The following is a 23,988-nucleotide window of genomic DNA, read 5'->3' on the forward strand; positions in this document are numbered from 1 at the left end:
ATTTTATGCTCTCATGAGTCGAGCATCTCGCTGAGGCTACAATCGGTCCTTGACGTTGAACGTTGAATCATCTTAACCTATCTGCGCTGAACTCGGTGATACTATCAGATGACGATGGATTTGCAAGAACAGCGCATCCTATAAGTACGATAACTCTGAATAATGGCAATGGGTCGACCCGCTCCCGCTACACTGAACCGATGAACAACGCGCCTACCCACACCTGGTGTCCTCTATATAATAGTCAAACCGACTGTCGGTTGTAGAAACCAAATATGTCGGCTGCGATGGCACCCTGCATGTAAAGATGTAGATGCCATTGAATTTAATGATGACTTGAAGCTAGTAGCTTATGACGCATATACCAAGTTGGCAGTCACGATTTTTGATGGTCGGTACTCATATCATGTAAGACTAAAACTACCTGATCGCCTTAACTAAATCTCCATGTCGTCAAAGATACATTACCTGGTGTTCACGCTACGAGGCTTACTTTTCAAGGAAATACCGTTTTCGACAACATTAGGGGCATGCACAGGTCGTAGTTTACGCCAATTCGGTGATACCATGAGATTTATTGATTTTGCCGATGCAATATTAATAGTCTGGAATGAGACCTAGTGCCCTCCCAGAGCCTGTAGCACGCAATAAGCAATAAGCTAACGATCACAAGCCTCAGGTCCTCCATCTCTTTAGTGCCATGGGTATTTCATATGCATAAGTAAATTGCAACTGTCCGTGGAATATCATAAGCCATAAACAGGACTTATACTTGTATGGAGTACAAGGCAGCGAGCACATGTTTCAAACAGGTACATCTTCATTGTGTTCTTACGAAACTTAATTCCTCACTCGCCGAGTCGGGTGCATACATTTCGCGAAGCGCGAAAAACCTCCCTATCTTGCTCCGTACACTGGCAGGAAGAGGCACTTCTCACAACTTCAAGGACTCCTTGACATCCTGAGGGGTTGGATCTCGTCCCCTGTACAGCACTGATTAGTTGTCTCAAATACCATATATCAACCAACTTACTCAGCCAAGGCTCGTACCACGCTTTTGGATGTCCTCTCTTATTAGGACCCATCAGCACTGCGTCGCGTCATCCAGCGTCAGACAAGACATTGGAGAATTCGATTGCTGTAACAGGGCGTCAGATATCTGGGGTATGCACCAGTCGAGAACCGCCTGAGTAGTGTCTGCTGCTTGTCCGTCAACACCAATAGTCGCAGACAGATACATCCAGGCGACTCAAGTGCTTGGATCATCACTTTGATGCATTTCTGACCAACAAATTAGCTATGCTAGTACAGCGTTAGCGGTATAACAACCAAGAAGATACTCGACTGACTCTCTGGACATCGAGACTTCATGGAATACTGTGCGAAGTGTCATCAGAAGGACGCTTTGAGAGACAATACTTACATCCCCGCGGTGTATGACCACCACATTCCACTCGATCGCAAGCTAAGCGACAGCCACGTCGCATCAGAGATGTATCGCGGTCTGTTGATTGTATAGACCGATGCTAGTTTTGTGGCCCACGGTTTCAGCATCGGCAAAGTCATTCGCCCGAATGTCGAGCTTCATCGGGGTGGATGTCGCAGATTGCATGAGCATTGAGCGCTGAGCGACCGTATTTTTGCCCGTCCCTAGTGCGCCTTTCAGAGGACATTCTACATATGGTAAAGGTAAATGAGATGAGTCCATAGACTGACTGAAAATACATGTGACAAACCATCGATGCTGAACTTGTTCACATCGCCGCGACAAGCTGCGACCAGCAAAAGTTTCTTCGATTGACAGCTAAACCAATGTCATAATAAGATAGCCACCTTCACCGAACGCAAATCCTTGTGCACTATATTCCCCTCGGAATACATCAAGTACCATACGTTGGAACAAGACGATTCAGCTGGTTACAACAAGTCGTGAGAATTAAATTTCCTTATGTCATCAGGCTTTCAACCGTGTGGCGTATTCAAGTATGTCTCACTTGCAAATATAACAAGCAGGTTCTCGCTCTCGACGCCTACGACAACTTACTATCACTGGCCGGCAACTCGCTTTATGATAAGTTAAAGTGTACATTGCCCTGATTTCCCTTTACTTCCCGACAGGCCTACAGTTCGGAGTTTAGCCTCTAGTGCGTCCGGTGGGCCCAATTCCGAGGTCAATATAGCCGCCCAGCCCTCATCTCAAGGACTGTAATTCCGCAATAACGACAATTGTTCATACACAATTGTTCCTAACGGGCAGGTTTAAATCTGCCCTGACCCATTCACGGCCATGACGTACTGGAGGTTAAACGATTCCTATAGGACCATTATTTCCTGAAACACTGAAGATCTAAAAGTGATTTCGTTTTCTCGGCTCCATCTATATCACACAGTGGATGTGTTTGCGGTGTCCGTTTTAGCCATTCGACAAAAATCGCAACCCTCGCCCTCTAGAGACTTAAACTGACTGTGTTGTTGTAGCAAAACCAAATGTGTGGATTGCGGTGGCACATTATATGCGAAGCTGGAGATGACATTATACCTCATTAAACCAGTGTCGGTGGGTTAGTAGTGATGCATTGACTAACATCGAGAATAACATGAGGATGTCAACCTTTGCTCCCCGAATCAGTCGTATCCCAAGGTGCTACGGTGCATTTGATGACAATGCAACAATCTGAACGCAGCGTTGGAGGACTACTTTGTGGGCAGGGTTTTCGGGGATGGACGATGGGAAACGAACGAGATGTGAGTGCCTTCTAGATCCTTTACTACTTTTATTGCTTTTCTGACGTGTCATTGCCGGCATGTCACTTGTGATCTGGTGTCGGGTTTTACATCACAGCGAAAACTTTTACTTTCCGCAGACATTTTCCTGTCCCATGCCAGGAATTGTTGGTCAGAGATTTAGGACAGAACTAAGTCTGTCGTGCTTTCTCGTGCTCGTCCGCGTTTTCGTGAAGTGGAAAGAGTCTTTAGTGCAGTTGCGACCTATTGGCGATGGTTTTTGCTCGCCTTCATGTGCGACGTTTGTCGGGTCTCTGAATGAAAACGAATTTACTAGTTCTAAGGTGATTCTTGACTCATGTACAGTAAACTTCATTTCGCTGATTCATTACGGGCATATGGCCCGTTCTACCCACGTAGTTGCCGATTATCCACTAGTGATTAAAGGATGGTGAACTGTGTTCCTGTCTTATTGTACGTCACATCAGCTATCGCACTAATTCCCTCTATTGTTTCCAGAGTGACAACGTCTCTTTTAAAGGACGAGACTGACTACATATATGCACCCGAGGATTGCTTTTCTTCCTACACTGACTTCATTCAGGACATTGGAGGGAGCTCGATTTACTAAATGACCATCGGGATAACATGCGTTCCGGTGATTGAAGGATCTAAACAATTCGCGTGGGTCTAAATCAAGTAGACTCAGATCGTGCACGCGAAGGCAAACATCTGAGGTAACGGCTCGTATCAGTAGTAGTTTGAATAGATCGAGGGATCCTGTAAGTGTGTGGAGCCATAGCAAAAGAGAAAAAATGGTGCTGGCCAAAGCAATCAAAGGATTCAGTATACAATGGTAGGTAGTATCATAAGAGCACATAATCAACGAGGGAAAAGATACATGTCGCTGGACAATAACGAAACTGCGGGCGTACTTGGTATTCCAACAGTAGTTGCACCCGTCTATTTGGCCACGAAACAATTACAGTGTCTGCACTCTAAACTTGTCCAGACAAAAGAACCAGCATATCGTGGTTGCTTCATAAATTGCCTGATCCTCATTTCTCTCAGAACCAATCCCGATTCATACTAGTCGTTTTATTGTCAACCGCTTTGCCAACGAACTTCGCCGACTACTCGTCGATTCCAAGGTAACCCGGAGCTACCGAACAATAAGAATAGAATGTACCCTGCATGAGATAAACGATGAATCAACGTTGATTGGCTAACAACTTTGTAGCTTACATAATCGGGTGCTGCTGGTCTTTTGTCTTCCCGGATGGATATGGTGCAAAGTTACAGACCAACGATTGACCAACGAGGCGCATTAATATGGCTTGCTCTGCTCACGGCACCATGGGCCAATCCTGTTTCATGGACAATAGTGCGTTTCTTTCACCGGTTTCATATCCGCGGGTAAATCCATGTTTGGCGACGAACATTGCATACCACGCTAATTGTCAGCATCCTGATTCCTTCGAATTCACCGGTGGCGATGCCTGGTCGAAGCGGATAAATATATGAGAGTTGAGAGGAGGACCCACCAATACCTGCGACTCCCCTTTAACAATATCAGGGCTTCCTGAGCTCTACTGTACTACAAACTCTACAACTTCGACTTATCTCCCGACTCCTCCTGTATTAAGCCATGGATTCGTTCTTCACACTTGCTGCCTTCTCCTCGACGCCTGTCTCTTCTGAAGAGACGCAAGCGCAAGTACCAGTTGACCAGGAGCACTATGGCAATGCCAACTGCTACTGCGTCATCGCATGATCAGCATCACACCGGTATGTTTCTTTTCTCCCTTCCTTGCTGCCAACGACTGAGTCTGTATCTCTTTGACCACTACAGCTCATCTCTCGCAACCGCGTCACTATCACTGTACATTACCACTCTCCTTGTACGGTTCATCTAACCGGTCTTCGTTCGCAAAATTCGCCACATTCTGTCACAGTTGACGGGCATTATGTATTATATTATCTATCGTTTTGGTAGACAGTGGTACTTACATCCGGTATGCCAAGGCTGCTGGGGATCACAACACTTGATTCGCATATCTTCGACTCAGCTACACTTTCGTTACCTTTCTGTTGTACATATTCGAGCTCTCATTTTTTCTGTAACTCCCTCCGGATATTACATGTATACTGTGTGCATCTTGATACTTGGAGTGTGATGTGAGTTGTAAATATAAGCGTGCAGGCAGTGAATTACAATAAATATATTTCGACACCGATGCATTTCTCGAGTTCATTGATACCATCCAGCACTTACTGGCAGCAGCTGAGACATCAGCGCTGAAAACAATTTTGCACGGTGATGCAAGGTCGACTCAGACTGTGCGGCAACATTACAGACTGCGTGCATCAAGAGATTCAAAACAACAACTTCAAGCCAGTAACAAAATATCACAATGGTGAGGGCGAGAGAAGGAGATGGACCAAGAAATCGAATACGACATGAATGTGTTGCAAAGTCTTACTCGGCTCTGCTCACTCCCGAAATTGCTGGTGGAATAACGGAGAATCTTCGTTTCGTCCATTTACAAAGACACCTGCGTCCTCTCTCCTTCGGAGCTCAATCCAGTACCAACCGGCGCCTCAATAGCTTCTTGTCTTCCTTGATGGCTCAGTAGCGCTGCGGGGGTGAGCAGAAACACGAACATAGCAACACACTCTTGGTGAGTGGCGTATGCGCGATACCTCGCCTTCAAAACCACCTCGGTACGCCGCGCCGAAAAGAAGACGACAGACAAAGCGATACTAAGTATGACCTTAGAACTTAAATGAGGGGTATGAGCGAAGTCGGTGGGAGGTTGAACTTAGGTGAGAGGAGAGGAATTTTGACTACGTTTCCATCTGTTATAGCCCGACCTGCACTGAAGGTTAGCATCATGCGAATATGACAGGAAATCTCACCAATTGCAACAGGATGATCATGTCATCTGGGGGTCATTGAGCTCACACGATGATGACCTTCAGTAAATGCGGTGCTTACCACCAGGATGCCATGAGCACAGCGTGTGGACTGTGTGTCTCTATTGATGAGGTAGCAGGAACTGTGTCGGGTGCGTGAGCAGAGTGCCAAGGCGCCGCATGCGACGGTGGCCCCGGCCAATCTTGGAGGGACGCACAACATAACATGAATGGTATAAAACCCATCGTGATAAACCACCACAAAGAAAGTGGTGTCATACGTCACCGCCTTGAACTAGGCTATCTAATGTGTCGTGCCCATATGATAAGTGAAAGGGAGTTACGAGCAGAAGCAGTTTCAATGGCCAGACGTGAATCCGAGTCGTCTGTGAGCATTGTACACGCCAAGTGTCCATGAAGCAGAGAAATATATATGTTGCCACTAGTATGTGCAACAGTGCAACTGCAGTATAAGTTGTTGAACTTTGTTTGGCCCGTGACGCTCGTGTGGCGCAACGGAATCAGTAGATCGATGGTACTAGCAAACTTCACACTGCAAGGCACTATCTGGCCAAAGCTTCTTGGGTGTCAGCGTGGTGGCCATACCAGGTATTTAGGCGATAATATGCAGTCTTTATTCCGACGATTGCAATTACCACCCTCGTCAAGCCTGCAGGCCTGAGGATTCGCTCGCAACTTGTCATATGCCGAACTGGAAGTTTCATCGACTAGAGTAACCAGAGCATAGCTGGTAGCAATTGTGATGTCGTGGTGGTCGACCTCGGAGTTTCCAGACTTTGTGTGTGTCGGCGTTGTCACGGACTCGCAGTTACTTAGGTAACTACTAGGTATTGTGGCCCTGACCAACTACTAACCTGTGAAGATCTCATACTAGTACTACAGTACTACCAGCGCTATTTTCTGCGCCCGTGTTCCGTCACTGCTACCTTATTACGCCACCTCGAAGTTTTCAACATGGATTCGGGTGATCCCAACGCAAAGAAACACACAGCAAGCAACGACAAGTCTAACTTGAAGTGAGTTCTTAGCCAATGGCGTAATTGCGCGTAGGAATGGAATATGTTGGTTCAATTATGGTTAGCCCAACGGTCTTATCCAGCAGGTTGACCTTCTCGATATCCAACAATTGCCGAGAGGAAATACTACCCGTTCCAGATTTTGTTTGGCGTACAAAAAGCGACCGGTAAATATGACGACAAGATGTTAGAAAGGTGCGAGTACAACAATAATGGTGATCTTTGTATGTGAAATCGTGCACGTTTTTCTGTTGACACGAGAAACTGATAGTAGATGTTGCCGTCAATGCTGCGTTCATCATTGCAACGCAGTCGAATCCGATTGATGCTACCAACGCTCTTCTGGCCCAGCTTGTTCAAATCACGCTCTACGGTTCATGTACGGTCCAACCCAGCATTTTTCCTCCCGCTAACTTCTATTCATTCAAATTGCTTTAAGACGCTTCGACTATCCAAACCATTCCGCGATGTAGTCAAGGCCAGCAGCTTGTATCCTACGAGTGTATGTGGATTGCCACGATTCAAATGGACAAGGTGAGTTCCGCTCCGCGTTAGTTCCACTTATACTCCCTGCAGCGTTTGAGCACTTGTTTTTATACATGTAAGTACTTTTAAAAAAAAATCAGATTTATTGTCCATTGGGGTCGAAGACCCTATGTAGGACAGCCTTATTCGCAGGGGGCTTACTCCCGCTTTAAATTATTATAAGATGTAAGTACTTGTCCCTGGACTTCGGAGCTTCACGCAAGTTTCATAGACGCGTAGGCTCAGACACACAATCGACAGTACGTCTGACAAAATTTTCTGTATCTTTGTGAGTACTACGTCTATCATATTTAACATGTCTTGTAAACTGGTTTTGCATATGGGTCTGATTTCACATAGCAGTTGCCCTGTGCACCATGCGCCGTGAGTCAACACGATGAGATTAGATGCGGAACAAGTCTCACTAACCATTGGGGCTTGGTTCCAGAGAGTCCTTGCGTACAACAAGGTTTACGCGCGGCCTACTTACTTTGCGGTAGGTTCGGCCTGCATGTATCACATGTCAAGTTTGAAAAGTTCCGTGCGAAGCAAGGCTTACGCGGGCATCTGGTTGCTTTGTGAAAGTTTCGGACTGCACGTATCACACGGTGAGTTTTAAATGTTCGGTGCAAACAAAACAAGGCTTACACGAGCGGTAGGTTCGGCCTGCATGCATCATATAGTAAGTTTGAAACGCTCGGTACGAAACAAGGCTTACGCGAGCGTCTGGTTGCTTTGTGAAAGTTTCGGACTGCATACATCGGTGCACATTGTAAGATCAACAAGGTAAGATCTGATGCGAGGCTGGGCTTACTCGGGCCACCCTCGCGAGATCGTCGCGCTTGCCGCTATTGGGCTCGTAAGGTGAACGAGGAAGCTGCAGATTTCGTATGTCAACATGACAAGATTTGACGCGAGGAGAGGCTTACGGGCACTCCAGCGCTGACAATGGCCGTCAGGCCGAGGAGCACAAGGAAAGTGGTAGAGAGGCGGATAAACATGATGAGTTGATTTCACTTGTAAAGGATGTTGTTGTCGACTCGATTGTTGGTGCTACCTGTTTTATATTCCACAGATGAGCGTCAAGTCATGTCTTGGACATACTGGCAAACTGGAGATGTCATCATTCAGTGAAGATGTCATACGTGGCCCAAGTCAATGCGAATGCTAGTAAATGCAAGATTTGTGATAGAACCGGACTCTAAACATTTCCTGCAGTGCGTGCCGAGTTGGTGGAGGGCCCTGTGGCAAACCAAAACTCCTGCCACGACCTACTTTCTGGCTGACTGAGGTAACAAAGTGCCGACAATCGCCGTTCTCTCTTTCATCTTGGCAGTAAACAACAAATGGAAAAAATCCATTGGTACATTTCAAAGCTATCTCCGTTATCTTTATATCGTTGATAGACCAGAATTTGAAAATTCAATTGGCCCCTTTTGCAAGTCAAATGTTGGCGTAGATCCAGTCCCACCGGAAGCTGAAGCACTTTGACAAAAACAAGTTACCTCACTTACAGCAGACTCCGAGGCCATTAACAAGACTCCAACCCCGCTCAGCGGTAAGGTATTTTCTGCTCATGTGTAAGGTTAGCAGCACGCGTCTGCTGCCCATCACGCCTGACCTGCAGTATCCTTCCACCTATCGCACCTAACATCCAACCTGCGCCCTGCCACGTTGCGCTAGGTCCAATTGCAACACAACCTCGTGAAGCCTGGCGCAGTGGCGTTGCTTCTGTGCCTCGAAACCCTCACGCTGACCCGGCGCCAGCGCGTGACCTCCTGCCACTTCCTACTTTTCGCTCAGCCGTTAGGAAAATTTCGGAGTGCTTAATTACCCATATTCTATTTAGAAAACTGCATGAACATGATTCAAAGAATAAAGTCTATTTAGGCAAGACATGAGATCAGGAGACACGAGAAATTTCTATTTCCAAACAAATAAATGCAGAAAAACAAAGACTCGTCCAACTTCAACGAAGGATCCCGAAACGGACAACACGTATAAGTTATTTTTGCCGTTTGCGAGTGCGAGGATGATGATGCTTGATAGCGACGATGCCAGCACTGGCTCCCTGGGTGAAATGCGATTAAGGCTGGAGATATTTGAATCGATGTCGAATAACTCGGTGACGACGTATCTGGCGTTGTTGGCGGTATGATATAGAATGAGTTTGGCAGAGAAAGGTGGGCTTTGACGGAGAAGGACGATGGCGTTCATACGAGCAACGATGGCCCGCGCACCTTCAACCACCAGAGGACGAAGACAATAAAAGTGACGGATGAGTGATGCGGTGGGGGCGCATACGTTGATTTTGGAGTTAGATGAGCGCGGATAGTAGCACTGTAGCAGGTATTCTGGACAAGCAAAGAGATGTGAGTTGTACGTTGAGTTGACTGTCGCTCCGGAATCCGGATCCAATAACAAATTAAACTTTTTCAAATTTGATATGAAGTATATTGGCGAGGTTCCCACGTACCCTCACACTGAAAGTCGTGTCGCGTGACACGTCTCGCCCGGGCTTGTAGACAGCAAACAGTCCTTAACTTCTTCGCGAGATGCCGAGAGCTTCAGGTTTACGACTCGATATATTCTAACTCCCGTTGATGATCTGTGATCTCACATACCAAGTGCGCATTCTTTGAGATCTTTGCAGATCCACAGCCTGACCGTCACGTAGTTATGTAACTGACGAGATTTTTAGCTCTCAGGTTGTGTGCAATGTGCATCGAAGGGCACGTTTCCTTTTTGATCAGACGCAGGTGGAAATTTTGTGTTTTTACTTCACTAGTACTAGTCTAGTAGCCATGGCTTTGGGACCAAAATGTAAGCGAACATCCACCGTACAACTTACAGCTGGCCGCGGCGCTTCTATCATGAATGACAATTACTTCCGCGAACTGCCAGTGACAGACTGACAGCACCTAGCAACGGAATGAACATCAAAAAGTCAAAAAGCAACTCGTCCCGACTCCCTGCTGGCGGAGTGACACTCCTCGTTGGCTTTTGTTACCCCAGGTCCGGCCCTTGGTTACTAACCATTGGAGCTTTGTTCTAGAGATTTCTTGCCTACAACAAGGCTTACGCGTGCGCTGCTTACTTTGCGATAAGTTTGACCTGCATGTATTGCACGGTAAGTTTTAAAAGTTCAATGCGAAACAAGACTTACGCGGGCACTGGTTGTAAAGCGTTGGATGTCGCCTAGCCCATATGTCAATCTAGTTTTGGCATCTACAAAATACTGCATTGATACAAAAGACAGATATTGAGCGTTACTGAAGGAGTTATCCCGGACGAAAAGACAAGTATAACGAGAGCACATCGAACGCGAGGATTCCCTTTCACGTTGGCTTTGGAGGACGTGGCCACTAGCTCTGTCACGGTAGCTCTTTGATTTTAGTGCTGGATGCAGGCGGACCAATGTTCGACAAGAGCATAGAAGACACTTTGATAGGTTCCGCTTGGTGTATTTCCTATGCTGATCTCACAATGTACAGATCTACACCCACCCCTTCGAATTCATCTGTCTGAAATACTGACAGCCTTTCCGATATCCAGCTACAATTTCTACACGCGCATCAGCCACAAGATGTCCCAGAAAGTCTGACAGTAGTCAAAGGCGCATCAGTGAATACGCCTATCACTGAAAAACTTCACAACTTCGTTTCAATGTTAACGGGAGGTAGGTTTGAAGATGTGTCAAGGAGGTACCGAGCACTTCACATTGCACAAGTACGGGTACGTTTTTGATCATTAATGTCTACCATAGGAAACAAATATCAAATAGTACCGGCCATATCTTGGCTGAAATTGTCGCGTCAAAGTGGTCCTGAGCAGGACACGACACGACACATACTACACCAAGTGCATGCTTCATGGGCAGATTAGGACTTATTTTGGAGCGAATGCAAGCAGTGCACATACGGGCCACAAGTCGAAGCAACCAGCCGATATTTGCTTCTGCCTTGACTCGGCTTATAACTGGCATTGATTGTATTGGCGGTGGTTAGTCGAGGTTCGATGAGGCAGAAGGGGTGAAACCTGAAGGCGCGGGTAGGCTTGACTGGTCTAACTCCCACTATCTGAGTACCCCAGTAGCAGACGACTCCGAAGTTGTAAACGAGTCGTGTACACAAGAACTTGAGTGAACACTCTAGTCGAAAAAAAACACGGCAGGGTATACGAACTAGAGTGTAAGAATATTTATCAGGGTTATTTGTGCAACAGAATGAAAGAGGAGCGCAGATCAACAAAATGTGAATATATACCAGACGACAGCAATACGACGTAGAACTACACACCAATATGAACAAAAACCATCCTCTGCTCGAGCGGCACTTTCGTCTTCACCACGTGCGTAGCACAGTTGAGCGCCCAGGCTGCTCTCGTGCAGTCCATGACACCACCATTCTTCAAATCTCCAAACATATACCCGTAAAAAGCTTCGACGACGTGTTTTGCGACAGCATCGTCGACCTCCCACAGCGTGCCAACGACGCTCTTGAACCCTGAAAACTGAATACCAGCTGCGAGGTGGATCACTTCGTCCGGCATCTCCTCATCGCCTACGGCAGTATGACAAGCCGATAAGAACGCGAACTCGGCCTGCGGAATATGTCTCTCCATGATATCGAGCAGCGTCAGATGTTCGTCTCTCATGACGAAATGCGAATCATAAGGTTGCGTAGGGTCCTGCTTCCCATGACAAGCCAGGTGCACCCAGGTGTTCTGCTGCAAAGCTGACAGTGCACCTGCTCGTGTGGCTTCATCGCCAGAAATAGTGGTGCGGTTGGCCGTCGCAGGGACGAGCTTATGGACAAGCTCGAGCTCGCTGTCGACGGCCAACAGCGCCTTACCTTTCCCTGCACCCGGTTGACCCTGTCCGATCGCCACAAAGGACGGAGGCACGCGCTTCTTCATCAACTGTCTAGATCTGATCAGAGCCGAAAGTGTCGGCGTGTAAGAGCAGATGTAGAGATCCTCCAGGCATGGCTCCTTCCCAGAACGATCCGCCTTTGTTTGAAACGGGTGAGCTGCATGAAGAGGAATGGGCGTGAAAGCTGCAGTGGGACACAGCCAGATTCGAGAGCGGCGCTTTAGTTTGAGGACGTGCTCGAGTACGTCGACGATGGGCAACATAATCTGGTCCCATATTATCCGCAAGAGCACTATTAGATCCGTCCTCGACTCCCCTGGGTTCATTCGAGATGCTTCTCGTATTGCCCTGGCGAAGCGATCTTTGAGATTGGTCAGATCTGCAAGGGCGACAGAAGGCAAGGGAACATGATAGGGGTCTCCTGACGTCGGGACGATGATGGCGCTGCACGAGTATTGACTCGCAATGAGGATGATGACGGGTCCTTGGCGTGCTGCGGGTTGGAGGTCTTCATATGAAGGTGGGAGCAGGAACCGCGAGAATGCCGGAAGATCGCGTATCTCAGCTACCGCTGCTTCCCATTGCCTTGTAAGTCTCCTGTACCCTGTAGCTTCCCGATCAGCAGCAGCTCTGTCCGTGATGGTTGCAGAACTCTGGGCTGCATTGGAAACAAGTTTGCTCAGCTCCAAATAATTGTGCGCCATTGTCGGATTTGCTGACTCGAGGTCTTCGACTGGAGTCCTGAGTCGAGATGCCAGCGACCACTGCTGGCCACGGCCCTGCTCCACGAGCTCGACTGCCCGTCGTAGATTGACATGACGTATAGCACATGAGGCTGCATCTACGGGCAGTGATCTAGCATAATGGAAGGCAGCGGCAGCTTCGCGTCGTGAAATTGTCGATGATCGCGTTGCCAAGTGACCGTCAAAAAGGTTGAAAAAGGTTGTGTAGGCCTCGAGTCCAGATGCATGGTTGTGCTCCTCTGCTGCAGCAACCCAGTACCAAACTATCTTAATACGTCGCGGAAAGCCTTGTGCGGCATGTCCTGATGCTAGTCTGAAGTTCTCTACAGCAAGTGACAAATCAGTAGGGTCGTATAGAACCCGGTAACGAGACTGATAAGCCACTTGCAGCCACCAGTAGCTGAGTGTTCTATCTGGGTGCAGTGAAGACAGAGCCGCCAATGATTGTTGGCAAAGCGTAATGGCCTCCTCGACATCTTCATTCTTCTGAGTTTCCGTAAAACGAGAGCAGAGCACTGAGCTCAAACCGAGAAGGGTTGTGTGGCGCTCTGGATGGTCAAGCCGCCTTAACCGAAGGGATTCGCGATACCAATCAAGGGCCTCGTTGAGATCCTCGCTGACATGTGATTTGTCATATCTAGTTTTGAGCGTGAGGGCAAGGTTGTTAAGCATGGTGTCACGACGTGGATGCCCAGGTGGGCGCAACGTCAGTGACTCGTGATAGAGGCTGATAGCTCGGGTGATGTCGTCAATGTCGCCGCGTTTCTTGAAACGGGCGATGAGGACGAGCCCTAGGTTGTTCAATGAGGAATCACGAGATTCGTGCCCAACAGGGCGCAGGCACAGTGCTTCTTCGTCCAAAGAGATGGCCTCATCGAGGTCATTGGGCTTGCCTTGGTGTCGGAAGCGCGACATGAGTGAGTCGGCCAAGTTGTCCAGGTAGGTATCACGGTGAGCATGTCCCTCGGGGCACAGAGACACAGCTTCACGACAAAGTTGTATGCTCGTGTCAAGATCATCAATGCTGCCGTGCTGATCAAAGCGTATTTGAAGTGCTTGTGCAAGCCCGTCGAGGGCTGCGGGACGGAGTCGATGGCCCAGAGGACATAGCTCGAGGACGACCCGTCGAAGATGGATGCCCCCATCAGATGCGTCTATTGGAAGATTGTTGCATGCGCTGACCACATGATCGACACCATTCCCTGCTACGATGGTATGAAGGTAAGTGCCCTCTGGACAGAGAGGCAGTAGTTCATGATAGAGTTGGGCGGCTTCGCGGATGTCGGCAGCAGTCCTTTTTTTGTTGTGGCGCCAATTCAGTGCTCGGGCGAGATTGTATAGAGATAAGTGATGATCAGGATGGCGCTGCGTACGCAATGCAAGGGCATCGCGGAAGAGGGAGGTGGTGGCATCAATGTCTTGAAGATCATTGCGGATGTAGCCTCGAAGGCGGGCCCACGCGAGGTTGGTGAGTGCCGTTGCATGGTCTGGATGGCTGACCGGAAACTGGTCCAAAACCAACTGAAAATGCTCTACAGCGTCGTTCAGGTTAGAGACGTTCTCGCTTGTCATGTATGTGGCCAATTGTGCGTGGCCCGCATCTGTGTCTCGAGCAATCACGCAGTCTACGAGGGACTGCAGTTTGCGTCCTGTCAGCAAAAGTCAACAGGACAGATGCCAGTGTCACTCACGTCAAACCGTGCGTCGTCCTCATCGTCGCAAGCATGTACAATGGCGGCCTTCAGCTCAAGGGAAGGGTGGACACCGCGTACGGGTGGGAAGGATATATCTACAAGACGTTAGTGTATGTACATGAATGAGAAGCGAATCACTCACCAAATGGCTCATCTCCATGATCGAGTAGCTCATCCCACGCCATCTGAAGTTTGCCGATGACCTCTCCACCGCCTAGCGTTCGACCAAGCTCAAAGGACGCCATGATCTCCACTGAAAACGCAGGTGAGGAGTGTGATGATCTATAAACCGATGATCAGTTCTCGCATCGCGTCAGACAATGTCCATGGACTTTACAGAGTGACAGAATTCCTCCACAGGACAGATTGATCAGACGATGAGACACTGATGGCTGATTTCCAGCGCCTCCTGGAGTCGACATTGATGGATATGTAGATGCCAGCAGGAATGCGCTTGGAAGGAACTTGAATATTCTTTCCGCTGATGACTGTAGATATTGTGTGAGGATGATAACATAATATAGAGGGACTCGCCTTCAAGTCTGATATATCGGCTTTCTGAGCTACCAGGCATGGTGTGATTGAAGATGGGCTGAGTGGTGTGGACGGAATCAGTGAGAAGTAAGACGGGGGTAAGGATATGGTATGTGGATAGAGTTTAGCTGAGAGGGTGGTTGAGGTTCAGGTCATGCTACACGTGCATTTCCATATTGTCGAAGGCTGTTTGGCACAATATAGACGCTGGTATGATTGCACTAAGCGCTGGGAATGAAGATCACCAGGATTAGTGGAAGAATCTAGAGTAGACAATGTCATGACCAGTCTTCAGCGAAAGTGGACAGCTGAGGTCGAGCGAGTCTCAGAGTAATTGGACTTGTATCATGTTACTCGTCAGCACACCAAGGCGAGATGTAGAATCCAGTGTATTTTGTATGGCAATGCGAACAATGTTAAAACCACTGAAGACAGCACGCTAAGAGAAACTGAATGATTCTGTACGACTCGTCCTATTGAGCTGATGACGGGTGGGAGGACGATCTTGCCTGGACAGAGGAATTAGAAAAGAATGTCAACTTGGATGCAACAAACTGTATGCTTATTCGGTGAAGGACGATTGATGAATGTGATCGCTGCCGGAAGGCCTGAGGCCTGATGGGCGATATTAATATTGATATGGCTATGTACCATGTGCATGAGGCCTAGGAAACCTTGAGGCAACCTTGTGCAATATTATGCTGAGGCGCACAAGACAAGTTCTTGCACATCATATTTGAAATAGCAGAGGGAGTTGGTTGTTGTAGGGTTAAAATTAGAACAAGGGCTTCTTCGTGCAGCGGCTGTGCAGTACGTGGGTTCTCTTCTCCGCCTACCATTGGCAGGCTACACTCTAGCACTGAGCTCCCGCGCCCTGTCTGCAGTCTGCCGCTTTTCGGATTTTCTTTTGTTTTACAAACTCCAGTGAGCTCTAATGGCCCAGATTATTGTGTGCATCCGTACGCAATGAAAGCAAGTCTGGCGGGGAAGCCGGCCACGAGAAAGCTTGAGGGTGCTATGGCACATTAATTTTTCAAGCTTGCTCGCGTGAGTACCCTCCTTACCAATACCTACTGCCGTGCGCATGTGGATTACCCCACTCTCGTGGACGCGGATGCCTGTATTGACGCAGACACTTGCACCGACGCGAACTTCTGCATTGACGCAGATGCTCGTACCGACATGGATCTCCGCATCAACGCAGATGTCCGCACTGACACGGATGCCCGTATCAACTCAGATGGGCCTGTATTGACACAGATGCTCGCACTTATGCTCACGCGGGTGCCTTCTTACTACTTTTTCTACTAACCGTTTTCTCATGTAGCCTCACCTCGATGGGTCCCCTTGAGGCTCCTACATTTTAGGGATTGACGCTTCAAGGTTCACTTCAGTGCGTCGCATTCACTCCTGCTAATGTGGGAATATCAGCTCACCTCGGCTCACTCTTGCACAGGTCGGGGTCACTATCGGGAGCCCTACTTGCAACAAAGCAAACATTTTTTTCTCGTTCTCACTACTTGCACAACTGCTTTAGAGCAGCCACAAAGTCTGTATCTAAGCACTCCATCCATAAATCACGCGCGCGGCTCGATGAATGTTAGCAAGTCATCATGTCCGAAGAAGATGAAGCAGAAAACTTGAGGCAAATTTCTATTTCCATCCTTCAATATCACCGCCAGCACCTGTGAAGAAGAGACAGGTAAAGCGGAAGTACAAGGTTTTTGTTCTCGGTTCGGACGCAAGTGACAATCTGTAACAGGATAGCGATATTGGCGCTATAAACTTTGAACAGGGAGTCATCGTCGATCGATGTCAGTGATGAAGACGATTCTCCACGCCAAACCAGAATTAGATGGCTCCAGCGGCGCGCATTATTTGTCTTTGCATATTTTCACGATCACGGCTACATATATTGACGAGGCACAACGATATGTAGCGGTTTGTGTGTTGATATCTTTTCTAGACTGAACATCGAGAAGAGAAGGAGGGAACAGACTACGTGGAGCTCCGAATCGAGGAAAACTTTCACACTGCAGTTCATTATAGGCGTGAGCAACGGATGTTTTCGGCTGACAATCCGTCGATCGCGACCAACAGCAGTCTTACCTTTCCACTTTTCTCCTGCATTTACCATCAAGTTACCTTTCGTTCTATTGTGGAAAGATGATGACCCCGATGCGTTACATCTTACTTGTCTTGGGCGTTATTGTACGTGTTCATGTCAACTCGACAATTTACCTGGCTTGACACTGGAACAGATTTCAATTCACTACATCATGAGCTTTACGTATGAGGAATACGGAAAGGCGACATACATCTCAAATATAGCAGAACAATGGACTGGTCTAAAGTCAAACCCTCTCTACAAAACACCCGCGCCCGACGAGTACTGCCAGCCCGATTCGTCCATGCACTTGCAAGATCGCAGAGCGAACGCCTCAATCGTCGTACTTGTACGGAACTCTGAGCTTTGGGGAATCATGAGCAGTATGAAGCAACTCGAGGATAGGTTCAACAGGAAGTTCCAGTATCCTTATGTCTTCCTCAACGACAAGCCCTTTACGCAGAGCTTCAAGCAGTGCGCCCTTTTACGCTCGAATTCTTGAAGCTGCTGACAGGCTATAAAGTCACATATGGGCCTTGACCAATGCCACAGTCGAATTCGGTCTCATCCCATCCGACCATTGGCATCAACCATCGTGGATTGATGAAGAACGAGCAAGCAAGTCTCGCGATGACATGATTAAGAACGATGTGATTTACGGAGGTAGGTTATCTTACAGTTCTAAGCATACATGTAGCGTGACGATTTTCCAGGTAGCGTTTCGTGCGTATGCTAAGTTATCATCGCTGCTTCTGACAAACTGCTCCTAGATACCGGAATATGTGTCGCTTCAATTCTGGAGTACGCGATCGTAATGTGTCTTGGCGAGGTTGTCTGACTAGTTCCTAGTTCTTCTATCGACACGAGCTCTTGCAGAAGTACAGGTACTATTGGAGAGTCGAGTGAGTAAACGCAGCCGAAGGAGATGCGATGTAGCTTATATTCCCCAATCAGGCCAGACATCCAGCTTTTCTGCGACGTGGACTATGATCCCTTTCTCATGATGCAAGACCAAAACAAGGTGTATGGTAAATCAAACGATGCTTTCAATTATACACTAGTCTCGAACATCGACAGGCTTTACTATAACATTATACGAATTCCCAACTACCATCCCAACGCTATGGGACGCTGTAAGGTGTAAGCGTACTTATTCGGCATTTACTATGATTTCAATCTCACCTTCCTGTAGCTTTCATTGATGCTAATCCTGACTCTGTGGCTCCTGACAATGCGATGGAATTTCTTTCTGATGATGGCGGAAAGTCATACAGTCTGTGTCACTGTAGGTTACTGCACACCGCGACGTTTTCCTGTGTTAATGAAAACACGTGGCCAGTCTGGAGCAACTTTGAAATCGCAGATCTTGACTTCTGGAGAGGCGAGGCATATTCGAAATTCTTCGATTATCTCGATGAGCAGGGTGGGTTCTATTATGAGGTGAGTCTTGCGTTTGCAAGCTTTGGACATGGTTTCATTTGGAATAGCGTTGGGGAGATGCACCAGTTCATAGCATCGGAGCTGCACTGTTCGCGAAGAAGGAACAAATTCACTTCTTCAATGACATAGGGTATCGCCATGACCACTTCGAGCACTGTCCACAGGGAGATGTGCACACGAAAGGAAAATGTTGGTGCGACCCTGATAAGAGTGTCGGCAAGTATCTCTATACAAATGTTGAACTACCACTGAAGCTTGTTTCTTCAGACTATCAGGTATATTCATGCCTTTACCAATATGATAAGCTATTATTGTAGACCGAAACATCAGCGCTGTCACGATGTTCTTAGCAGCGAGCAATGTGTCCCTATATGACACTAGATGCCGCACTCCACGATCTGTAGTGTCTACCTCTGAGAGGCGTATTCACGATGGACTGTACTATACCTAGTCAATGATGTGATTTTGACTTATAGAATTGATTACGATGAACGTATAATCCACGATTGCTCTGGTTTTTACTCGTGGAATCATAAAGTCTGAGTAAATGCATGACGTGCACGCTCATTAATATGCGTCACATCCATAACGCACAGTAGGACTTCCAGTCCAACTTGAAGACAATTAATATACATACGATGAAGAAAGATCGGGCTTCCTGTTTCTGAACCATAAGGGAAAGCATGGAAGAGGCGACAAACTTATTCTATGCAAGAAGCGATAGCGAAGACTGAGTGATGTCGCATGACAGTCCGGAAAATATCAGCACGCTCAGCTGGCGTGCCGTGGTACATGCAAATGGGTATCTAAAGATGGTCGGTGATAAATCTACATGACGCATTAAAAGGTTTCGAATGGTTGCACAGGGTGTTGGTTTGGACCGGCGATCATCTATTGCGCTTACCATTTCAAACTCCGCGTGCTTGAAGGACAGACCGAGCGAGCAAAATTTGTGTCGGATTTTTGTCTGATTATAAGCTAGGTACGTTTAGAGTTGTATTATACGCGCTGTCTTTATCATATACCATCTATGTAACTAACACTTCGTGCAGCCGTAGTTGCTGCAGCTTCGACCATCCAAATCATTCCACGAAGTAATCAAGGACAGCAGCTTGTATCCTACGAGTGTATGTGGATTACCACGATTCAGATGGACAAAGTGAGTTCCTCTCCACGTTAGTTCCACTTATCATGCCTGTAGCGGTTGAGCACTTATTTTTATATATGTAAGTACTTGTCCCTGGACTTCGGAGCTTCACGTACGTTTCATAGACGCGTAGGCTCAGACACATAATCGACAGTGCGCCTGGCATTTAAAATTTCCTTGTATCCTCGTGAGTGCTACTTCTATCATATTTGATATGTCTTGTAAACTGGTTTTACATATAGGTCTGATTTTACATAGCAGTTGCCCTGTGTACCGTGCGCCGTGAGTCAACATGATGAGATTAGATGCAGAACAAGTCTCACTAACCATCGGGGCTTGGTTCCAGAGAGTCCCTGTGTACAAAAAAGCTCACGCGCGCCCTGCTTACTTTGCGGTAGGTTCGGCCTGCATGTATCACATGTCAAGTTTGAAATGTTCGGTGAAAAACAAAATAGGCTTACGCGGGCATCGGGTTGCTTGCTGCCAGTCTCGGACTGCACGTATCACACGGTGAGTTTTAAATGTTCGGTGCAAACAAAACAAGGCTTACACGTGCGGTAGGTTCGGCCTGCATGCATCACACAGTAAGTTTGAAATATTCGGTGCAAAACAAAATAGGCTTACACGGGCATCGGGTTGCTTGCTGCCAGTCTCGGACTGCACGTATCACACGGTGAGTTTTAAATGTTCGGTGCAAACAAAACAAGGCTTACACGTGCGGTAGGTTCGGCCTGCATGTGTCACATAGTAAGTTTGAAATGTTCGGTGCAAAACAAAATAGGCTTACGCGGGCATCGGGTTGCTTGCTGCCAGTCTCGGACTGCACGTATCACACGGTGAGTTTTAAATGTTCGGTACAAACAAAACAAGGCTTACACGTGCGGTAGGTTCGGCCTGCATGTATCACATGGTAAGTTTGAAATGTTCGGTGAAAAACAAAATAGGCTTACGCGGGCATCTGGTTGCTTGCTTCCAGTCTCGGACTGCACGTATCATACGGTGAGTTTTAAATGTTCGGTACAAACAAAACAAGGCTTACACGTGCGGTAGGTTCGGCCTGCATGCATCACATAGTAAGTTTGAAATGTTCGGTGCAAAACAAAACAAGGCTTACGCGGGCATCGGGTTGCTTGCTTCCAGTCTCGGACTGCACGTATCACACGGTGAGTTTTAAATGTTCGGTGCAAACAAAACAAGGCTTACACGAGCGGTAGGTTCGGCCTGCATGTATCACACAGTAAGTTTGAAATATTCGGTGCAAAACAAAACAAGGCTTACGCGGGCATCGGGTTGCTTGCTGCCAGTCTCAGACTGCATACATCAGTGCACATTGTAAGATCAACAAGGTAAGATCTGATGCGAGGCTGGGCTTACTCGGGCCACCCTCGCGACATAGTCACGCTTGCCGCTATAGGGCTGGTAAGGTGAACGAGGAAGCTGGAGATTTCGTGTGTCAACATGACAGGATTTGACGCGAGGCGAGGCTTACGGGCGCTCCAGCGCTGACAATGGCCGTCAGGCCGAGGAGCACAAGGAAAGTGGTAGAGAGGCGGATAAACATGATGAGTTGATTTCACTTGTAAAGGATGTTGTTGTCGACTCGATTGTTGGTGCTACCTGTTTTATATTCCACAGATGAGCGTCAAATCATGTCTCGGACATCCTGGCAAAATGGAGATGTAATCAAGACAGTTGCTGATGCATACGTGGCCTTGGCAAGTCGATGGGAATGAATGCTATTTACTGGTAAATGCAAGATTTGTGATAGAACCGGACCTTATACATTTCTTGCAGTGCGTACCGAGTTAGTGGAGGGCCCTGTGGCAAACCGGGACTACTGCCACGACATACTTTCTGGCCGACTGGGTAACAAAGTACCAACAATTGCCGTTCTCTCTCTCATATTGGCAGTAAACAACAAACGGAGAAAATGGTACATCTGCGCATTTCAGCTAGCAGAATTTGAAAATTCAGTTAGCCCCTTTTATTTGATATTGCAAGTCAATTTTTGAATTTTGAATTTTATATAGTCAAACTTTTGCGTCCCCGTGATCCAAGTCCCTCCTGACTTCGGCTTCAATTTTTGACAAAACGTCATCTCACTTACAGCAGACTCCGAGGCCTTAACAAGACTACAACCCCGCTCAGTAAGGTATTTTCTGCTCATGTATAAGGTTAGCATCACTCGTCTGCTACATCACGCCTGACCTGCAGTATCATTCCATCTATCACATCTAATCTCCAACCTGCGCCCTGTCGCATTGCGCTATGTCCAATTTCAATACAACCTCGTGAAGCCTGGCGTTATTTCTATGCCTCGAAACCCTCATACTGACCCGGCGCCAGGGTGTGACCTCCGGAGACCCTCCTGCCACTTCCTGCTTTCGCTCAGCCGTTAGGAAAATTTCGGAGTACTTAATCATCCATATTCTGTTTAGTAAACCGCATGAACATGATTCAAGGAATACAGTCTATTTAAGAAAGACAACACACGAGATCAGGAGACACGAGAAATTTTGATTTCCAAACAAATGCAGAAAAAAAAGCTCGTCCAACTTCAACGAAGGATCCAGAAACGGACATATTGATACGTATAAGTTATTGTTGCCGTTGGAAAGTGCGAGGATGATGATGCTGGATAGCGGTGGTGCCAGCGCAGGCTCCCTGGATGAAATGCGATCAAGGCCGGAGATATTTGAATCGATATTGAATAACTCAGTGACGGCGTAACCGGCGTTATTAGCGGTATGATATAGAATGAGTTTTGCAGAGAAAGGTAGGCTTTGATGGAGAAGACCGATGGCGGTCATACGAGTAACGATAGCGCGTGCCACGGCCACAAACGCGCACCTTCAATCACCAGAGGACGAGGACAGTAAAAGTGACAGATGCAGTGGAGTCTGGTGCGGCGGGGGCGCATGCATTTATTTGGGAGCTAGATGAGCGCGGATAGTAGCAGGTATTCTGGACAGGCAAAGAGATGGGTAGTGGAAATTCTGAGTTGTACATTAAGAGTTGATTGTCGCTCCGGATCCAATAACGAATTAAACTTTTTTCTATTAATATGGCAAGGTTCCCACGTGGTCCCACTAAATCAAAGTTGCGTCTCGGGCTACAGCGAACACGAACACTCTTTAACTTCTTCGTGAGACGCCGAGAGCTTCAGTTTGACGACTCAATATCTTCTGACTCCCGGCGATGATCCGTGATCTCACAGACCAAGTGCGCATTCTTCGATATCTTTGCAGATCGACAGCTTGACCGTAGTTATGTAACTGACGATACAGATGAGCTCATGTTGTGTGCGTTGGACCCGGCTCTACCCTGCGCTCAGGAGAGGAAGAGAGGCTGATCATATGGCTGAATGGATGATGTGTGTATAATGTGTCGTGTGAGTCATGTCTATGTACGCTGGGACCCTGAGACCCTGGAGAACCCTGGCACCCCGCTGCTCCCGTTCCACCGGCAACCCCCGGTGCAGCGTCGAAGGCACGATTTCCTTTTGATCAGAGTCGATGATCATCGATCAGACGCAGGCGGAAATTTTGGCTAGTGTCATTATTTCACTAGTAGCCCGGGCTTTGGGACCTCTACTATGACACGTCAAACATGACACTGGGGCCGTGGTATCAAAAAGGTCCTATATCGTCACGGTGGCTCGTCGTCGCATCGTGACGAACAATTTTACTTGGCTGAGTCCGATAAGCAGCTCCAAGCGATGTATCCTGCCATTGCCCAAATATTTACAGCATACTATCTTTGCCCGCTTGCAGGAAATCAGGGCGTTACCAAGGTTCAGATCGATAAGACCACTGGCAGGTGAAAGCATCGCTCTGATGTAGTTGCTGCGTGCATTCCTACACAGTTCCTTCCCGTAAGCCTCACTATTATGGAAGGGGACAGGGTGAAGCATTTGCATTCTCATCGCTCGAAGACATTCTGCAGGTTGCTGTAGATGGATGCTCGATGGTAGATAGACATTGCTAAGTTGCTCATGATGTGTCATTTACATTGTTTAGTACTACCTATATACAAAAGCCTACCTTCAATTGATGGGTCTGGTGGCGAGATACTTGAGCCCGCCGTCTAGCACAGCGAGTACGAAGGTTCGGGTGCTGACGTGGCTCCTTCCTATGATGGATGTTTGGTTACACTTCGACTTTCCGCGAAACCGCACGGATTCTCAATGTCCGATAGGTGTTTGGTTTAAGCTTCAGCGGCAATGTAAGCGAACTTCATCTGTACAAC

General features: G+C 47.6%; 5 protein-coding genes across 5 annotated transcripts; 1 reads left to right on the forward strand and 4 right to left on the reverse strand.

The window, feature by feature from the left end:
- Nucleotides 1-597: 597 nt before the first annotated feature.
- HD556DRAFT_1308672 (uncharacterized protein) lies at nucleotides 598-2,089 on the reverse strand (the record flags this gene model as incomplete). The annotated part of the gene is made up of 8 exons (XM_041300171.1): nucleotides 598-635; nucleotides 1,034-1,090; nucleotides 1,173-1,281; nucleotides 1,424-1,465; nucleotides 1,544-1,674; nucleotides 1,737-1,804; nucleotides 1,894-1,913; nucleotides 2,045-2,089. 8 exons carry the CDS (start codon nucleotides 2,087-2,089, stop codon nucleotides 598-600), a joined length of 510 nt encoding a protein of 169 aa, XP_041159973.1.
- Nucleotides 2,090-7,688: 5,599 nt separating this feature from the next.
- On the reverse strand, nucleotides 7,689-8,645 carry HD556DRAFT_1527564 (uncharacterized protein; the record flags this gene model as incomplete). Its single annotated transcript, XM_041309348.1, has 6 exons — nucleotides 8,132-8,645; nucleotides 8,017-8,079; nucleotides 7,921-7,953; nucleotides 7,851-7,868; nucleotides 7,762-7,794; nucleotides 7,689-7,709 (listed from the first exon to the last, which is right to left on the reverse strand). Exons 1-6 carry the CDS (start codon nucleotides 8,201-8,203, stop codon nucleotides 7,689-7,691), a joined length of 240 nt encoding a protein of 79 aa, XP_041159974.1. The 5' UTR covers nucleotides 8,204-8,645.
- Nucleotides 8,646-11,492: 2,847 nt separating this feature from the next.
- On the reverse strand, nucleotides 11,493-14,757 carry HD556DRAFT_1308675 (CHAT domain-containing protein; the record flags this gene model as incomplete). The annotated part of the gene is made up of 3 exons (XM_041300172.1): nucleotides 11,493-14,453; nucleotides 14,510-14,607; nucleotides 14,655-14,757. 3 exons carry the CDS (start codon nucleotides 14,755-14,757, stop codon nucleotides 11,493-11,495), a joined length of 3,162 nt encoding a protein of 1,053 aa, XP_041159975.1.
- Nucleotides 14,758-16,946: 2,189 nt separating this feature from the next.
- HD556DRAFT_1270978 (glycosyltransferase family 15 protein) lies at nucleotides 16,947-18,910 on the forward strand (the record flags this gene model as incomplete). The annotated part of the gene is made up of 11 exons (XM_041299175.1): nucleotides 16,947-17,257; nucleotides 17,308-17,627; nucleotides 17,677-17,816; nucleotides 17,867-17,876; nucleotides 17,924-17,954; nucleotides 18,003-18,055; nucleotides 18,108-18,181; nucleotides 18,231-18,293; nucleotides 18,346-18,593; nucleotides 18,641-18,805; nucleotides 18,848-18,910. Exons 1-11 carry the CDS (start codon nucleotides 17,213-17,215, stop codon nucleotides 18,908-18,910), a joined length of 1,212 nt encoding a protein of 403 aa, XP_041159976.1. The 5' UTR covers nucleotides 16,947-17,212.
- A 1,214-nt stretch (nucleotides 18,911-20,124) lies between these two features.
- HD556DRAFT_1443664 (uncharacterized protein) lies at nucleotides 20,125-21,301 on the reverse strand (the record flags this gene model as incomplete). The annotated part of the gene is made up of 14 exons (XM_041306648.1): nucleotides 20,125-20,145; nucleotides 20,202-20,234; nucleotides 20,291-20,308; nucleotides 20,365-20,397; nucleotides 20,454-20,471; nucleotides 20,528-20,560; nucleotides 20,617-20,634; nucleotides 20,691-20,723; nucleotides 20,780-20,797; nucleotides 20,855-20,887; nucleotides 20,944-20,961; nucleotides 21,019-21,051; nucleotides 21,115-21,177; nucleotides 21,230-21,301. 14 exons carry the CDS (start codon nucleotides 21,299-21,301, stop codon nucleotides 20,125-20,127), a joined length of 444 nt encoding a protein of 147 aa, XP_041159977.1.
- Nucleotides 21,302-23,988: the final 2,687 nt, after the last annotated feature.

Source organism: Suillus plorans (assembly GCF_016647745.1).
Source record: "Suillus plorans strain S12 chromosome Unknown HD556scaffold_30, whole genome shotgun sequence".
NCBI lineage: Eukaryota > Fungi > Basidiomycota > Agaricomycetes > Boletales > Suillaceae > Suillus > Suillus plorans.